The sequence below is a fragment of the Myotis daubentonii genome, chromosome 9 (assembly GCF_963259705.1).
Source record: "Myotis daubentonii chromosome 9, mMyoDau2.1, whole genome shotgun sequence".
NCBI lineage: Eukaryota > Metazoa > Chordata > Mammalia > Chiroptera > Vespertilionidae > Myotis > Myotis daubentonii.
Genome location: NC_081848.1, coordinates 46,205,180 through 46,220,171, shown reverse-complemented (window position 1 = coordinate 46,220,171; position 14,992 = coordinate 46,205,180). Strand labels below are relative to the sequence as shown.

Here is a 14,992-nt window from a genome sequence, read left to right as displayed (position 1 = left end):
GTCTTTTTCAGCTGTCAGGGCCCGCCCTCACCCCCGCCCCCTTTGCTAATTTGGCCTCCTTGCAACAACACTGTTCCAACACAGTGGTTTTCTGCCTCATACTCCATTGAGCCTTAAAGCATCTCTACTCAGCATCCGCACCATATAGGAATCAAGAGACACCTCTTCCTGACCATTCTGCTCTGTCCTCGTAATGCTCCTGGGGCCTCACTAAGTCTGGGCTGCAAAGCAGTTCCCTTCTAAAGCCCCAGGAGGCAAAAGGGCAAAAGCCTCTTTAGTCCTAGTATGTCATTCTACTACTCTGTCCCAAGGTCCCTGGTCATGTTGATTTTGTCCCACTCCTCTTGCCTCTACTCCATTTACCCCTCTCCACTGGGACAGGACGCACATATTTCTCCCCTTTGTTCTGTGTCTCACTTCCTACTTCCTTCCATTGTTTGGGACTTGAATTTCTTAATGGGATTTTAATTTATCTGGCAGACCGAAATTGTCAAATCTGGAACATGTTTACGCAGTAGTCATTGTATTTGGACTATACTAATAACCTCTAATTGACTTGAGTTGGGCATAATTCAAGAATGAACTTCAGAGAATGGTGTGGATTTATAGAAAATATTCTGTACCAACCAATTTCAGATAGTTTTACAGGTACCTCATCACTCTTTGCTCCCACTGGAGGGTAAATAGTACTGATGGGAAACATGGGTAGAGTTCATTTATCCAAAAGGACTTCTTCAATATTCTGCTAATCTCCTTGCCTGGAGGAACAGGCATGCCTCTGGTTGACCACAGGAAAGAAAAAGAAATGGCTTCTGAGGAAAGTAGAGGCTTTTGCTCTCTGTTTCGTCTCTTGTTCAAAGGCATCAGTTGCACCACAGTCACTAGTGAGTGGGTGACTGTGAAGAGGTTGTGCACTGACACTCATTACATACTTGATTTGCATTTCCTCCTACCATGTAGCTTATCCTAGCCAGAGGGAGATGAGTTGTACCTGGTAAATTTGGGTGCTGGGGGCAAGGAGAGGACACCCATGTAGGTCTTTAGCTTTGCCATACTTTAACCCAATTTTTACCTGAGAAGTTTGCCCTGGGATAGTATGTAAGTAATCACATAACTATTAATAACTAAACGTATTAACGTAGAACTCAGTTCCTAACTCCTAACCTGTTTCTCCCTCAGATTGCCCATCTCAGTTAATAACATCACGATCCACCCAGTTGCTCACACCTAAAATCTAGGACTCATCCCAGATTTGTCCTCTTGCCTCGCTCTTCACATCTAACCCATCAGCAAGTCCTGCTGGCTTTGCCTCCAGAATATTTCCTAAATACATTCATTCTTCGTCTCCACTGTTATGACCCTTGTCCAGAATTCATCATCTCTCACTTTAATTACTTCAAGAGCCTTCCAACAAATCTTCCTCCTTGTTACCTGGATTTTCTCCCACCATAGAACAGCCAGGGTCATCTTTGAAAAACTCGGATTAGGTCATGTCATCTCCCACCTAATACTCTCCGATAGATTTCTCCTTATGCTCTTAGAAAATACAAGTATATTGCCATGAAAAAGCTCTGTGTGACCCCCCCTCTCCATACCTTTCCATCCTTTGGCTCACTCTGCCCCTCACTGACCATGTTCCAGCTACACGTTCTGGTCCTTGAACACCCCAGGCTTGCTTTGCCTCAAGATCTTTGTACCTGCCCAGCCGGCGTGGCTCAGTGATTGAGCATCAACCTATGAACCAGGAGGTTGCAGTTCAATTCCTGGTCAGGACACATGCCCACATTGCGGGCTCGATCCCCAGTGTGGGGTGTGCAGGAGGCAGCCGATCAATGATTCTCTCTCATCATTGATGTTTCTCTCTCTCTCTCTTCCCCTTTCCTTTCCTCTCTGAAATCAATAAAAATATATTTTTAAAAAGACATTTAAAGAAAAAAACACCTTTATACCAACCGAGCACTGTCCTGGAAACAATCCTTCCTTTTAAATATACCACCCAAACTGTATTAACTGCTCCCCTCTAATCACCCTCTAACATATTAGCCTACTTTATTTTCCTTATAGCACTTAAAAATCATCAAATTCAACTTATTTATATGTTGGCCTTTTTAAAAGTGTTTTTATTGATTTTTAGAGAGAGGGAGAGAAACATTGATGAGAAAGTAACATCAGCTGCCTCCTACTGGGAACACTCTGACCAGGAAATCGAACTGGTGACCTCTTAGTGCATGGGTTGATGTTCAACCACTGAGCCACACGGGCCGGCCTATGTTGGCCTTTTATTGTCTGTTTCTATTAGAACAACCTCATTAGTGCCTGGAAGAGCACCTTTTCAAAGGGGCACTCAACAAATAATTGTTGAACAGATATAGGACCTTGTATCTTATTTTGCTTGTTTTTGGGGTGTATGACTCACTCAGAGAATCCATCTCAGAGGAAGAGATGACTGGTAGGGCAGGATTGGGTCTGTCCCAATAATACCACTAAGTACCGTAATAAATCATGTTGAGTTCTAATGCTATCCCTTTAAAAATACCCTTTGTGGATTTAGCACAAGTGCTGAGACCACAGTAGAGAGCTGGGGAAGGACTCGGGATCCTGCGTGTTAGCCATCCCAAGATCTGCGTAGGCATGACCAATCCCAGGCCCCTTTCTTCATAGTCCCCACGCGACCCTTTCTGTTGCCAGGCACACACCCTCTTTCTTCCACCTTCTTGTGAACACATCTCTCCTCTGTCGTGCACACCGCTTTGCCCTCAGTGTGTCACACCCTCAGTGTGTCCACACGGACATTCCTTATAAATCTCAGAACTCTTTCACTGAATAACTCCAACTTTATTTTGGTTGAGGGCTTAGGACAAGGGTGGGCTGCACACATGGACTCTCCTTTGAACACAGATGGCAGGGCTGAGCTTTGTGGGCAGGGGCAGGTACATCAGGATATTCTTGCTGTGCAGCCTAGCAGTGCCCAGGGGCCCTTCCATGTACACGGGACAGGAATATACAGCCAGGCCGGCAGCGGGTGGCAGGTCATTGGTGTCCTGGGCCTGGGTGCTGACGCTGACTGGAGGCAGAGGACTGGGCTGGCTGGTGGGACCATCCTTCAAGGCTCCTACTAGCGGATCCCATTGGGCATTCCAGAGCTGTAGCCCAATCAGCAGCACGGCTCCTGTCTCTGGAACCGTGGGCTTTGGGCTGCTCACCACCTGGGGACACCAGAAGCTGGTCAGGCAAGGCTAGGAAGCTAAGGGGTCTTCCTAGATTGGGAGCAGAGAAGCAGATGGGGCCACTGAGGGGACAGGGTCACCAAGAGGCCAAGTAAGGTCGCTTTTGGTGTAATCAGGAAGGTTGAGGGGGCGGAATTGGAAGTGAAGGGGCTGCTGGAAGATACCTGAAGGTGCAAAGGGTTGCTGTTCAGCTCCTGACGTTTATGAAGATGCCTAGAGCTGAGGCCTTGGCCACCAGGCACATTCAAGCTAGGCACATGGTGGTCAATGGGGACCATAGCAAAGGCAGCCTCCCAGCGCAGCGACAGCAGCAGGCGGTGCGGGTGGCGAAAGGCTGATAGGTGAAAGATGCGCTTCGGTGCTGCAGTGCCCGCGCCCAGGTAGCGAACCAGCAGCTGCCCACGGCGTGACAGCTGTCGCAGCCAGTGCCAGGGCGGCTGCAGCCAGGCAGGCGCATGGTGTCTCCAAGGTAGGGGTAGGCGGCCAGTCCACAGAGCATGGGCCACCGCTACACAGCGTTGGGAGACGCACGGGGGTGCGCCTTCTAGCTGTTGTAACAGGCAGTTGAGGTCCCCCTGCAGTGTACTCACCAGCTGGCTCAGTTCCCATACCTCCATCTGAAGGAAGCCCTCCACAGCCCGCCCCGCATCGTACCCCATCTCCAACCACCCGGCACCAGGGGCACCAGACTCGTCTTGGCTAGTGGTCTGGGTCAGCAGAGCCTGCAGCGACTCCAGTGTCTGCTTGGCTAGAACCAGGCGCTGCCGCAGCCGCCTTTGCCTTTGCCTTTCGGTGTGTCTGGAGCCATCCGGTGCAGGCACCCAAGTGAGCGAACACTGTTGCAGAGCACGCAGGAGAGCGCGACTCTGGCGTCGCAACAGCCAGGCCTGGGGTCCAGCACTCAGTCCACAGGTCCTGGGTTCAGGTGGTGTGGGGAGTTGGTGCATCTGGGCCTTGCATTCTGACATAGCATCCAGCTCCTCTAGATCTTGGAGGTAGAGGTGAGGAGTGAGAGACAAGGTGGACTTGACCCACCCCAGACCCAAGGGAATAGGCCTTCCTCTGACAGGTTCAGCCACCTCCCCACAACTATGTGAATACTGCCCCCTCCTGCTCCGTTGTTGCCATGCTGTTCACATTCCCAGGAGGATGGCACTACACTGCTTTTCCCCACCCCAACACAGATACCTGATGGAGCTTACCTGGGCTGGGTATCAGAGTGGCCAGCAGATACTGGGGTGTATGTGGTTGGTCCCAACTCCCCCTGCTGGGGCTTAGGCAGGCATGTATGAGGCTAATCAGGGCCTCCCTGTCTTTGTTGTCTCCCAGAGGACCCCCATAGAAAACCGAAGCTGAAGATGAGGGTAGAGTCCTCAGTTCCAGTCCCTCCAGTTTCCACCACTTCCCAAACCAAAGCGAAAAATGATGTGCCAGTCTCAGTACTCCCACCTCCACCCCTTTCCAGAGCTGTCCTGGGGGCAGATGACTACATGGGGGACAGGAAGGTCTCACCAGCCAACTCCTCCATGGCAGCATGGGGATTGCTAAGGCTGGCCCACAGCTGGTCTTGCATCTGAAGGACCTGGGTCAGGGTCACTTGATTCCTGGGGGAGGAGAGCAGGAAGTAGGGTTTCAAAACCATTTATATGCTGAGGACTCACATCTTTCCTCTCTCCTGAGCTCCTGACTCATGCGGGCTCACTAGTCATTGCCATTTGGCACCTAAAATACAACTTGCTTTCAGTAGAAATCATTTCCCTCCACACCCACCCCCCAACTGTTCAAGGCAGAAATCTGGGAGCCATCCTTTGACTACTACTCTTCCTCACCCAATATATACTCTCTACCACTGCTATGCCTACCCTAGTCCTACCACGATGATCTCTTTCCTTGAGATTTCCAGAGCCTCCTAAAGCTATTCTGCTTGCCTCCAGCGCAGTCCTGTCTGGCCCGTCCCCTACAATGAAGCCAGAGTGATCGTTCCAACAGACAAGTAGGGTTGTATTTCTTCTACTTAAAACCCTTTTGTGGTTTCCTACTGTCCTCAGTATAAAATCAGTCCCCTCGCCATGGTCTTAAAGACCCTGTACCACAAGCCTCACCTCTCCCACTCAACCCCAGCATGTCCACCTTAGGTGCACTGTTGTCTTCTCCCTCCTGCTGAGCTTAGTTCCCTCTGCTCAGAAAAGCCCCATCTCCACTTACTCTGCCTCTGCTTATAAGACTCAGTTCAAAGCGAGATCCCCAAGTCCTTGGAGAAGCTTTTCTTGGCTTCCCCCTGCCCTCACACTTCGGTGCTCCCTAGAGGTGAATCCAGTCTGTGGGAAAACACCCAGTGTTTGCTTCGGGACTGACTGACCGACTGAGCAGAATGGGTGGGGTCCTCACCAGTGGCCCCTGTGTGCCTGCATCTTCATTCCATAGAGCTGCCGGTGTAGCAGGAGGCCATGTAAGAGGAGCAGAGGCAGCTTCCTGGTAAGGGGTTGCACATCGAGTTCTTGCTGGGCTAGCTCCACATTGTTGAGCAAGACATGGCCCAGCTCCAGGGACTGCTCCCAGAAAACAGGCATGCAGTGCTGAGTCAGCACAGCTGGAGAGGAAGGAGAGTGCTGAGTCAGCACAGCGCAATTGCCCTCTCCCCTTCCATCTGAGAGCGTTTGGGGGCAGGGCTCCTCACCTGGTAAGGAAGCAATAGACTCTGCAGACACAATAAGCCAAAGACGGAAGTCTTTGTGGACCATATTCCTGCTTGCAGATGGGGCTAAAAGCAGTTCTAACTCCAGGTCTGAGAAGACTAAGGGTCAGACATGGGACTGAAATTAATCACTGGGTAAAGAGGGTCAGACAAGTCTAGAGATCGGACTTGAGGCTAAAAGTTCAGGAGTCAGATACGGGGACAGGCTTGAAGCTAGGGGTTGGTCATGAGACCTGAGAGTTCAAGCTTAGGCCCAAGTGTAGGAAAGGGTCCTAAGAATATCTCTCAGCAACAAACCCACCGTGGGTTCCGTCCAGCAGTCCCAGCAAGGGCTGTAGCAGCTCTTTTGGCCAGTGAGGCATCAGGTGACAGTTCTCCAGCACCAGCCAGTGCCCTTTGTACATAGCCCGGCCTAGAGTGCTGACCACAGCAGAGACCGGGTTCCAGGCCTCAGAGCCCAGGGCTATCACCTCCAGATGCCTCTGCCCCTGAGAACCACAGAGAGATGTCAGAATAACTCAAGGTGATACTGGGGTGCTCCAAGGGACTCTGAGTAACGCCACAGTGACCCCCAAAGTCTCTGAGTAATCCAGAAGGATCCATGAGACTGTTGGGAGGCCCCACCCCCACCCTATCCTAGCCCATAGGAGTCTGGTTGCTTTGTGGCCAAGAGGTTGGTTCAAACCTGCTCATGCTGGGCAGCCAGTTTCTGGATGACAGTCAGGGGATGCAAGGTGGCTGTGGGGTGACCAGGTGGTGGCAACAGGACCAGCAGGGGCTGAGTAGCCTGACTTTGTTCAAAGGGTATGGTGGAGGGACTCAGGTTCTCATCCAGGGGCCGGCCCAGGAGGCTGGTGGTGAAGTCTGCCAGGGCGCCTGCGAGGCACTCAGGTCTCAGCACGCGCCACAGGATCAGCTTCTGGAGCAGGCTGAGTAGATTGGGCCCAGACCCAGGTGTAGGCCCCAGCACTGTGGATGACAGGGACAGGTAAGACTGCCAAACACTGGAGTGGCCTGCCAGGGATACACGCAGCCCAGCAAATGGGGGCAGCAGCTCTAACATTCCACATTCATGCCAGGCTCTCCGCCCTAGCCAGGCTGGTCGAGCCACACCTGGGACTGGCTTGCTAGAGCCTGTGCTGGGAGAGGCTTCCAGGCCAGGCCAGAGTGCCAGCCTCTCCAGATGTGGTGCCTTCCTGACCTCGCACAGCAGAGCCAAGGCACCCAAGGCACCTACCAAGGGCATGTGGGCCAGGCCCAGTGCAGCCACGGTGCTGCCCAGCAGCTGGTGGGTCAGCTGTGTCTTCATCTGTAGCAGATGGCTGGGTAAATCCTTCCCTGGATGATTCTCACACTGCCTCATGCTGTTCAGAGCCCGCTTGGTGGCTGCCAGCCAGTTCTCTGGGCTCATACGGAAAGGTGGCAGCAGGTCTTGCAGTGGGCTAAGGGCCCTGATGATGGCTATCCCATGCCGGGCCACATGCTGATAGGGTACCCACTGTACCATCTCCTGCAGCCTCAGGTCTTCCAGCTCCTCACGGTAGGCATGCAGCTGACATAGTTCTGCCTGGTTCCTTACCATGTCCCGCAGGAACTTGGCTAGCTTCTGCTTAGTGGGGTTCTTGGACAGCAGCCTCATCAGGAGCCGCTCCTGCACACAGTCATTGTGGCATGGATTCGACCCTTTCCCACACAGTCCCTTATGGTCTCCACTCTTCTCCACCCCCATACCTGGGCCCCTGCAAAGCTCAGCCCAACCCATATAGCAGTCCCCTGAGCACCTCAGTAGCCTCCACAGCTTCGAGGGTATTCAAGGATCTCATCTGGAGTTTCTGCCAGCGGCTCTCGAACTTGGGACACTCCGTACACAGGATTTCATGCAGCATCTGTTCTTCTAGGATGTCCATGTTCAGACCCAGATCCAGCACATTCAGCACTTTCAGCAGTTCACAACCTAGCACTTGGGGTGATATGGGAGACCCTTAACCCTTCCCCTTGGCAGAGCCAGGGGATGGGGTGCACAGAGAGTATGGTTCCCTGCTACAGTCCTGAGCCTGTTCTGGGCCAGACTGAGTGAAGCCGGGGGCCTACTCTATCCACAAAGCTGTGCTGGCAACTTACCCACTGGCCCTCACCTTTTTTCAAGGCACCAAGGGGTTGGGTGGTGCTCAGATAGAGACAGAAGCCAGGCTGCACCTGTGGTGGCCTCAGCTGCTCCCGCTGCAGTAGAAATGGCAGTTCTTGGCACCCTAGTCCCAGCTCCACGTTGGTCAGTAGCACAGGCAGGCCTGTGAGGGGGAAGCAAGGACTCTCTAGCCAGCACGTAAACCCCCCCCCCCCATGTGCAAAATTTGTCTCTAATGAGCTCCCCTCTACTGAGCAGGGTTCCCTCAGGACTCTTCAACAGAGTTAGTGCCCAGGATGAAAGTGGGAGCTGAGCTCAGACTGGGCTATGAGAAGCCTGTGGGCCTACAGGGTTGGGGGAGGACAGAAGGGAGACATGGTGGGCAGGGACCAGTTCTTACCTTTGGCAGCTGCCTCGAGGAGCTGAGGACCCAGGTCTAGGTCAGAGCCTGAGAGTACCCTGAAGTAGGCAAAGGACGGAGATTGGGTCTCAGAGGCTGGCCTTGACTCCTGACTCTCTGTCTCGTCCTCCGTGTTCTCTTGCTCTTGCTTCTCTTCCTTGTCTACCACCTCCTCCTTTCCCTTTTCCTCTGCCTTCTGCTCTTCAGTCTTGGGACTCTTTTCATTATTGTTATCTTCCTCCTCTTCATCCTCTTTATCCTCTTTTTCTTGACTTCTGTCACCCTTCCCTGTGCAGAAAGATGCAGAGGAGCTCTTCTCAGAGGAAGAATTAGCCTTCTAGGGAGCCCTGTCCACCCAAGGGCTTCATCTCATGAGGGACGTCACTTAGGTTCTTTGGGACTCAGTTTCCTTATCTGCAAAATGGGGTTGCTATCAGGGAGCCCTAAAAGTTTACTGTGAAGATGACATGAAATAACACATAGGAAGCACTTAGCTGGCACCTCGTAAGCAGTCAATAAATGTTAGCTATTGTTATTGTTACTCTAAAATTCCAGGGAGGTATTCTGGTCAGTCCTGAAATTGACCCATCTCTGCCTTTCTGTGGGTAGAAGAGCCAGTGCATTCCCCTTTTTGCCAAAGCTAATCTGTGACTAACAACTAAAAGAGACGTCACTAATACAGAAACCAGTGCATGTAAGTTAAAGGCCATTAACGGTGGAATTAGCCAAGTGATGGGCAGTGTGGCAGACACAGACATTTGGCTAGCCAACAGCCATCCCAAACCCTTTTCCTTTACCTCCCCTACTGCAGGGGCTGGAAAAGAGGAATACTTATTATTTTTTAACTATTAAGAAATTTAAGAATTTTTTAAAAGTATCACACATTTAAGAAGCGAGCAGATGGAGGTTGTCGAGTCTACAGTTGGGTATATTTATTTTCTATTGCTTAACAAATGACCACAAACTTAGCAGCTTAAATAGACACTTGTGCCCTGGCCAGTGTGGCTCAGTTGGTTGAAGCATTGTCCCATGCACTGAAAGGCTGTGGGATTGATTTCCGGTCAGGGTACATACCTGGGTTGCAGGTTTGAACCCTGGTCAGGATGTGTACGGGCGGTAACCAATGGATGTTTCTTTCTCACATTGATGTTTCTCTCTCTCTCTCCAAACAAACAAAAATGATACAGTTTATTATCTCAGTTCTGTAGGTTAGAAGCCCAGCACAACATGGCTCGATGCTCAGGGTTACACTGGGCTAAAATCAAGGCATTAACTGGAGTTCTTAACTGGGACTTGGGGCCTCTTCCCGGCTATGGTTTCCTTCCCACTCTTTCCCTGTAGCCCACTGCACCTTCAAGCCAGCAACGGTTCACTGAATCCTTCTTGTGTTTCAAATCTTTCTTTTCTTTGCTCCTTTCTTCTTTGAAGGGCACAGGTGTTTACATTGAGGCAACCCAGAGATAATCCAGGATAATATCTCTATCTTAAGGTTGATTGACTAGTAACTTTAATTACATCTGCAAAGTCTCTCTTGCCATGTAACAGAACATAGTTATGAGTGTAACACCGGGGGGGGGGGGGCAAAGGTCATGAGAGCCACAATTCTGTCTACCACATCTGGCTATTCAGACTTCTGAAAGATCTTTTGTTTTCCTGACAAATGGAACAGAAATGACTACCAGCGATTCTGACATGATGCTTGGAGGGATAGCAGCCAACTAGGCAACAGATTCCCACAAATACAGTGGCTTAAAACAACAGAAACTTATTCTCTCATAGTTCTGGGGGCCAGAAGTCCAAAATCAAGGCACTGGCAAGACTGCCTCCCTCTGAAGGCTTTAAGGGAGACTCCTTCCTTGCCTCTGCCAGCTTCGGTGGCTTCAGGAGTTCCTTGGCTTGTAGATACATAACTCCACTATTTGTCTCCACCTTCACATGGCTTTCCCTGTGTGTACTTATGTCTTCTCTTTTGTCTCTTTTCTTTTTTAAAATTTTACTTGTATTTATTTCAGAGAGGGAGGTAGAGTTACAGAGAGATTGAAACAACAATGATGAAAGAGAATCATTCATTGGTTGCCTCCTGCATGCCCCACACTGGGGACAGAGCCCGAAAGCCAGGCATGTGCCCTGACTGGCAGTCGAACCATGACCTCCTGGTTTATAGGTCGATGCTTAACCACTGAGCCATGCTGGCCAGGCTCCTCTGTCTCTTATAAGGATACTTGTCATTACATATATGGTCAGCTCAATCTAGGGTGGTTTCATTTCAAAGTTCTTAATTACATCTGCAAATACTCTTTTTCCAAATAAGGTCACTTTCATAGGTTCCAGGGGTTAGGATGTGGATATATATTTTAGGGGTCCACCATTCAATCCACTACAATGTGATAAGCCAACATGCTAACGATCATAGAGCAGAAAGATGGAAGAATTTGGGTGCTTGAAGGCAACACGGAAGCCCTGTACTTACCTCATGCTTATTATAATGTGAGATAAACAAATCCCTATTTGTTTAAGCCATGGTAAGTTGGGTTTTTGTTACTGGTAGTGACAGCAAGATGGGGGTTGGAGGAAGCAATGAGGGTTTTTCTTTTTCTTACTGGGAAGGTGGCTAGGCTATGTGGTAGGTAAGAGGCTGGTTTATCTCATGAGACTTAGACTATGTGCTCACTGAACTTTAGTGGATTTATTAGAAGATATTGGAGTGTGCTGGCTACTTCTCTACTTCAGTGAGAGAAACTTAAAGGAAATTCCTTTCTGCTCATATCAAGCAAGTTCAGACCACAGATGATAAGATAGTCATACCCCTGTCTGATCTGCAAAGATGATTCTCTAACTCATGTTGCATGGAATGGGCTTCCTGACGCTAGGTCCATCCCAGGCACTTCTCTCTATGCGCTTCCTGCTTGACAAAGATGAATTCTTTGTATTTGGATACAGCTCAAAGTAATAGGGCCTAAATTCCCTGGCCAACCAGCCTGAGCTCACTGCTCAGACTATTTTCTTATTTACAGCTCTGAGGTCAAGGCTGAGATTTAGATGGATGATAATTACACCAAGGAATTGGTGGAGCCCCCAGAACCATGTTAAGAGACAGAAGCTGGAAGGTATGGTTTAAATTCAAGACTGAGAATGTATCAAGATTTCTTGCATTCTTTAATAGCTAATAGAGTCCTTATGAATGAAATCTGTAGTAAAAAGATGAGATATTTAAGAGGGTTAGCCAGAAAAATCTCCCATCTGGTAACGAAGTGATCTGGGTCTGCTTAATTTTAAGGCAAATCCTAAGTTCCCATACATTTAAGGCAGACCAGCTACAAACAGGGGACTTCTTACTCAACTTTCCTTTCGTAGGTTGCCCTGGGGGCAGTGGGCAAAGAAAATTATACTAGTTATCAGAACCCAGGGCAGCTGACCTGACTGTCCAAGAATTCCATAGCCAGTGAAATAATGCTAATTATTTGCCTTACTATCTCTCTATCTGATATATAGTACAAGCTAGAGACTAATATAGAGTGTTTCTTACCCTTGCCCAGTTTCTAAGCAGGAAGTTTATAGTAGTTATCTTGATTTGATTTTGCTTCACTTTGTATATCAGGTTTGTTGGTATGGTGAGATGGCATGTAATCTATCATAGGTTAAGTAAGGAATCACAAGGTTCCATATCCAGATCTAATCAAGAGCAATGAATACCATTCAGAGTTTCTGGACTCAATTGTATGCAAAAGAGTGTCTGTTAGGCAGTGAATTCATTTAGAGTTACCCATGTGATAGTTCTATAATGGGCATTTTTATAATGGTGCATGGGCAAATGGAAAGTAGTGCTGAATAGCCAAGGGATGGACTGTAATAATGGCAGCAGTAATATATTAGTAGTAATAAAGACTAACGTTTTGGAGAACTTATTATATAGTGTTCCCCAAAAAAATGTATACTAATGTATACACACACTTAGGATAATTCTGAAGGCAGTGTTTATTAAAATACATTTCATTTTCAAAATTGCGCTATCAACTGTTAAAGTGTATATATATTTTGGGAGGACAACCTGTATATTAGGCACTGTATGAACCCCTTTTATGAGAATTACCATACTTAATACTCACAACACTTTATGAGATGGATATAAGTAAGACCTTCAATTTATTGGCAAATAAACAGATTAAGGAACTTGCCTTAGGTCAACAGCTAGCAAGGGACAAATGACTGACCCAGGTAGTCTGATTATAGAGCCTATGTTACAGACCCCTTTATCGTACACCTTCTGTTAGAGATATCTGCTATTCTCATCCCTAACCCTTTCTTCTGGGAAATAAACACCCTCCCTCCCTTCCCTTAGAAAATGTTCCTTCTCATACTCCATCCAGATGGGTCGCTGATCCAAGCAGAACCAATAGATATATTTCCCCAGAATTCCTGGACATAGGAACAAATTTGGGTTGTAAAGCTCTGAGTTGTTAGCCAAGTTTCCAGTAGTGCTAAGCAGATCAGGGAAGTGGAAGATCATGGACTGGTCAGACACATAGATTCAGAATCATTGCAATTTGGGCCAAAAGATGTAAATGTGACCTAATTTAATAGGCTGGTGAAATCTGGGATTCCTTGGCCACAAAAATGTAATTATGAAAGGGAATGTCACTATGGCTCCGGTGCCGGGCAGTTCAGACACCCGAGAAACACTATGATTATTATCCGCGGCTTTACCTCTGCCCTTGGTGGGAACTGGGGCCATGCATCTAGTATGTTCCAGAGGCAGTGGGTTCAGCCAGTTGAGGACCTGCTTGCTGGGGTCAAGCACCAGAGGCCAACGGCAACTGAAGTAGTGGGTATAACTTCGCAGAAGCAAGCCTGCCAGGCGAGCTGACTTTGCCCGGGGCTTCAGGTCTCGGTCCCACTGGAATTGTTCGGATTCAGAGCTCAGTAAGAACAGAAGGCTAAAGGGAGAGCACGTGGAGAGCAGGGGCGTTTTTGGTGGCGTGATGACAGATTTCTGATTCTGCTTCAGGGCCTGTGCCACGTCATCTGGGCCCAGAGTTTCCTGAAAGCCCTTACACACAGCCAGCCACTTTGCCAGTAGCTCCTGGCGCCTTAATGGTGGGAAGGGACCCAGATAAACGATGGCAGCTGAACACAGGAGGGCATCGCCATACACAGTCATGCACTGCCTCTTCAACTTCTAGTGTGGAAGGGAAGACCAGAGGGTGTGCAGGCCAGTGAGGAGGGTAGAGGCAGAGGGTCTAGCAGAGAGGGAGCAAGGCAGGGTATAAAGGAAAGCATGGCAAAGGGGCAGAGTGGGATAGAGGGAGGCAGTGAGGGCACTGAGAGGAGGAGGAATGCGGGCAGTGGTGCAGAAATGAACTTTGGGGGGAAATCTGGGAGGGGCTGGTTACCTGGAGCTCTGTAGTCCAGGAATGCATGGGCGCGAGCAATGCAGCCTTTATGGGCCACATGTGATACTGGTCAGTCTGACTCCAATTGAGACTCTCTACCAGATGGCTGTGGGAAGCCTGGATACCTTCCAGCTGCGTAGTCAGGGCCAAATTGTGCTCCAGGATCTCCTGAGACTGGAACTGGTAGTGGGCCAGTTGGGCCTGCTCCCGAGCCAATGTCGCCTCTACCTGCCGCAGCAGCAGGCCCGTGGGCAGGCCTCGGTGTTGTGCCAGCCTATAGCGCAGAACAGCCCAGAGCCAGGCTGCCAGGCTGGCTGCAGGCATGCTTACTGCCCGCAAAGCTGCGTCACTCATACCTGGAGCCTTTAGGGCGATGCTTAAGTTTATTATCTCTGAGTCCGTCATCTTCTCCTTGGGGAAGAACACCAGCTCCTGGGAGAGTTTATGTTAAAAGGAATGGGGGTGACATAGATGCTCGAAACCTTACTCCCTCATTCTTACCTTGTCAAGTGTCCCTTTTACGTCTCTGCTCTCCTCATCCATTATGCCCCACATTCCCTACCTGATAAAAATCTTCAGTGCTTAACAGCTGCTTGGCACTGGCCCAGCCTCTTTCACGGTGGAACAGGTCACACAGTGCATTGGTCACCTGGACCACAGATTCTGGCGGTGCTCGATAGCTTCGTAACTCCTCGAAATCAGTCACCTTCAGCTGGCTCAGGGGCCCGAGAAATGCCTTGCCCATCTAAATGAGGACAAATTCCCTCTTGAAGTGAGCTCTTAAAATGCCCTCTTTGTTCAAGGTATTGTCAAGAGCAGGGGTCCTCAAACTTTTTAAACAGGGGGCCAGTTCACTGTCCCTCAGACCGTTGGAGGGCCGGACTATAGTTTAAAAAAAAATTATGAACAAATTCCTGTGCACACTGCACATATCTTATTTTGAAGTAAAAAAACAAAACGGGGACAAATACAATATTTGTATTTGCATGTGGCCCGCGGGCCGTAGTTTGAGGACCCCTGGTCAAGAGGGATCGTCTCTCCTTAGGAGTCCCCATAAAGGGGCCATTCCTCAAGCCATCTTATTACTGTTGTCCCCTCCCCCAGGAGACTCCATGACAAATCACCCCCTCCGCTCCTCTGGGCATCCTGTCAGGA

The 14,992-nt window shown here is 49.4% G+C and overlaps 2 protein-coding genes across 2 annotated transcripts in view; one reads left to right on the top strand and one right to left on the bottom strand.

Annotated features, from left to right (window-relative positions):
• RRP8 (ribosomal RNA processing 8) overlaps positions 1-14,992 on the top strand; it is a 35,436-nt gene that overhangs the window by 12,594 nt on the left and 7,850 nt on the right. The gene's annotated exons all lie outside the window — the stretch shown is intronic.
• The window catches only part of DNHD1 (dynein heavy chain domain 1), a 53,992-nt gene continuing 41,450 nt past the window's right edge, over positions 2,451-14,992 (bottom strand). Inside the window, exons 29-42 of the mRNA XM_059710849.1 lie at positions 14,400-14,582; positions 13,838-14,269; positions 13,128-13,623; positions 8,448-8,714; positions 8,058-8,210; positions 7,704-7,882; positions 6,608-7,573; positions 6,224-6,410; positions 5,905-6,021; positions 5,616-5,817; positions 4,740-4,831; positions 4,430-4,579; positions 3,392-4,215; positions 2,451-3,206 (exon numbers count right to left, since the gene is read on the bottom strand). Of these exons, the coding sequence (XP_059566832.1) occupies positions 2,853-3,206; positions 3,392-4,215; positions 4,430-4,579; positions 4,740-4,831; positions 5,616-5,817; positions 5,905-6,021; positions 6,224-6,410; positions 6,608-7,573; positions 7,704-7,882; positions 8,058-8,210; positions 8,448-8,714; positions 13,128-13,623; positions 13,838-14,269; positions 14,400-14,582 (4,602 nt within the window). The 3' untranslated portion in view covers positions 2,451-2,852. The remainder of the gene's footprint in view (positions 3,207-3,391; positions 4,216-4,429; positions 4,580-4,739; positions 4,832-5,615; positions 5,818-5,904; positions 6,022-6,223; positions 6,411-6,607; positions 7,574-7,703; positions 7,883-8,057; positions 8,211-8,447; positions 8,715-13,127; positions 13,624-13,837; positions 14,270-14,399; positions 14,583-14,992) is intronic.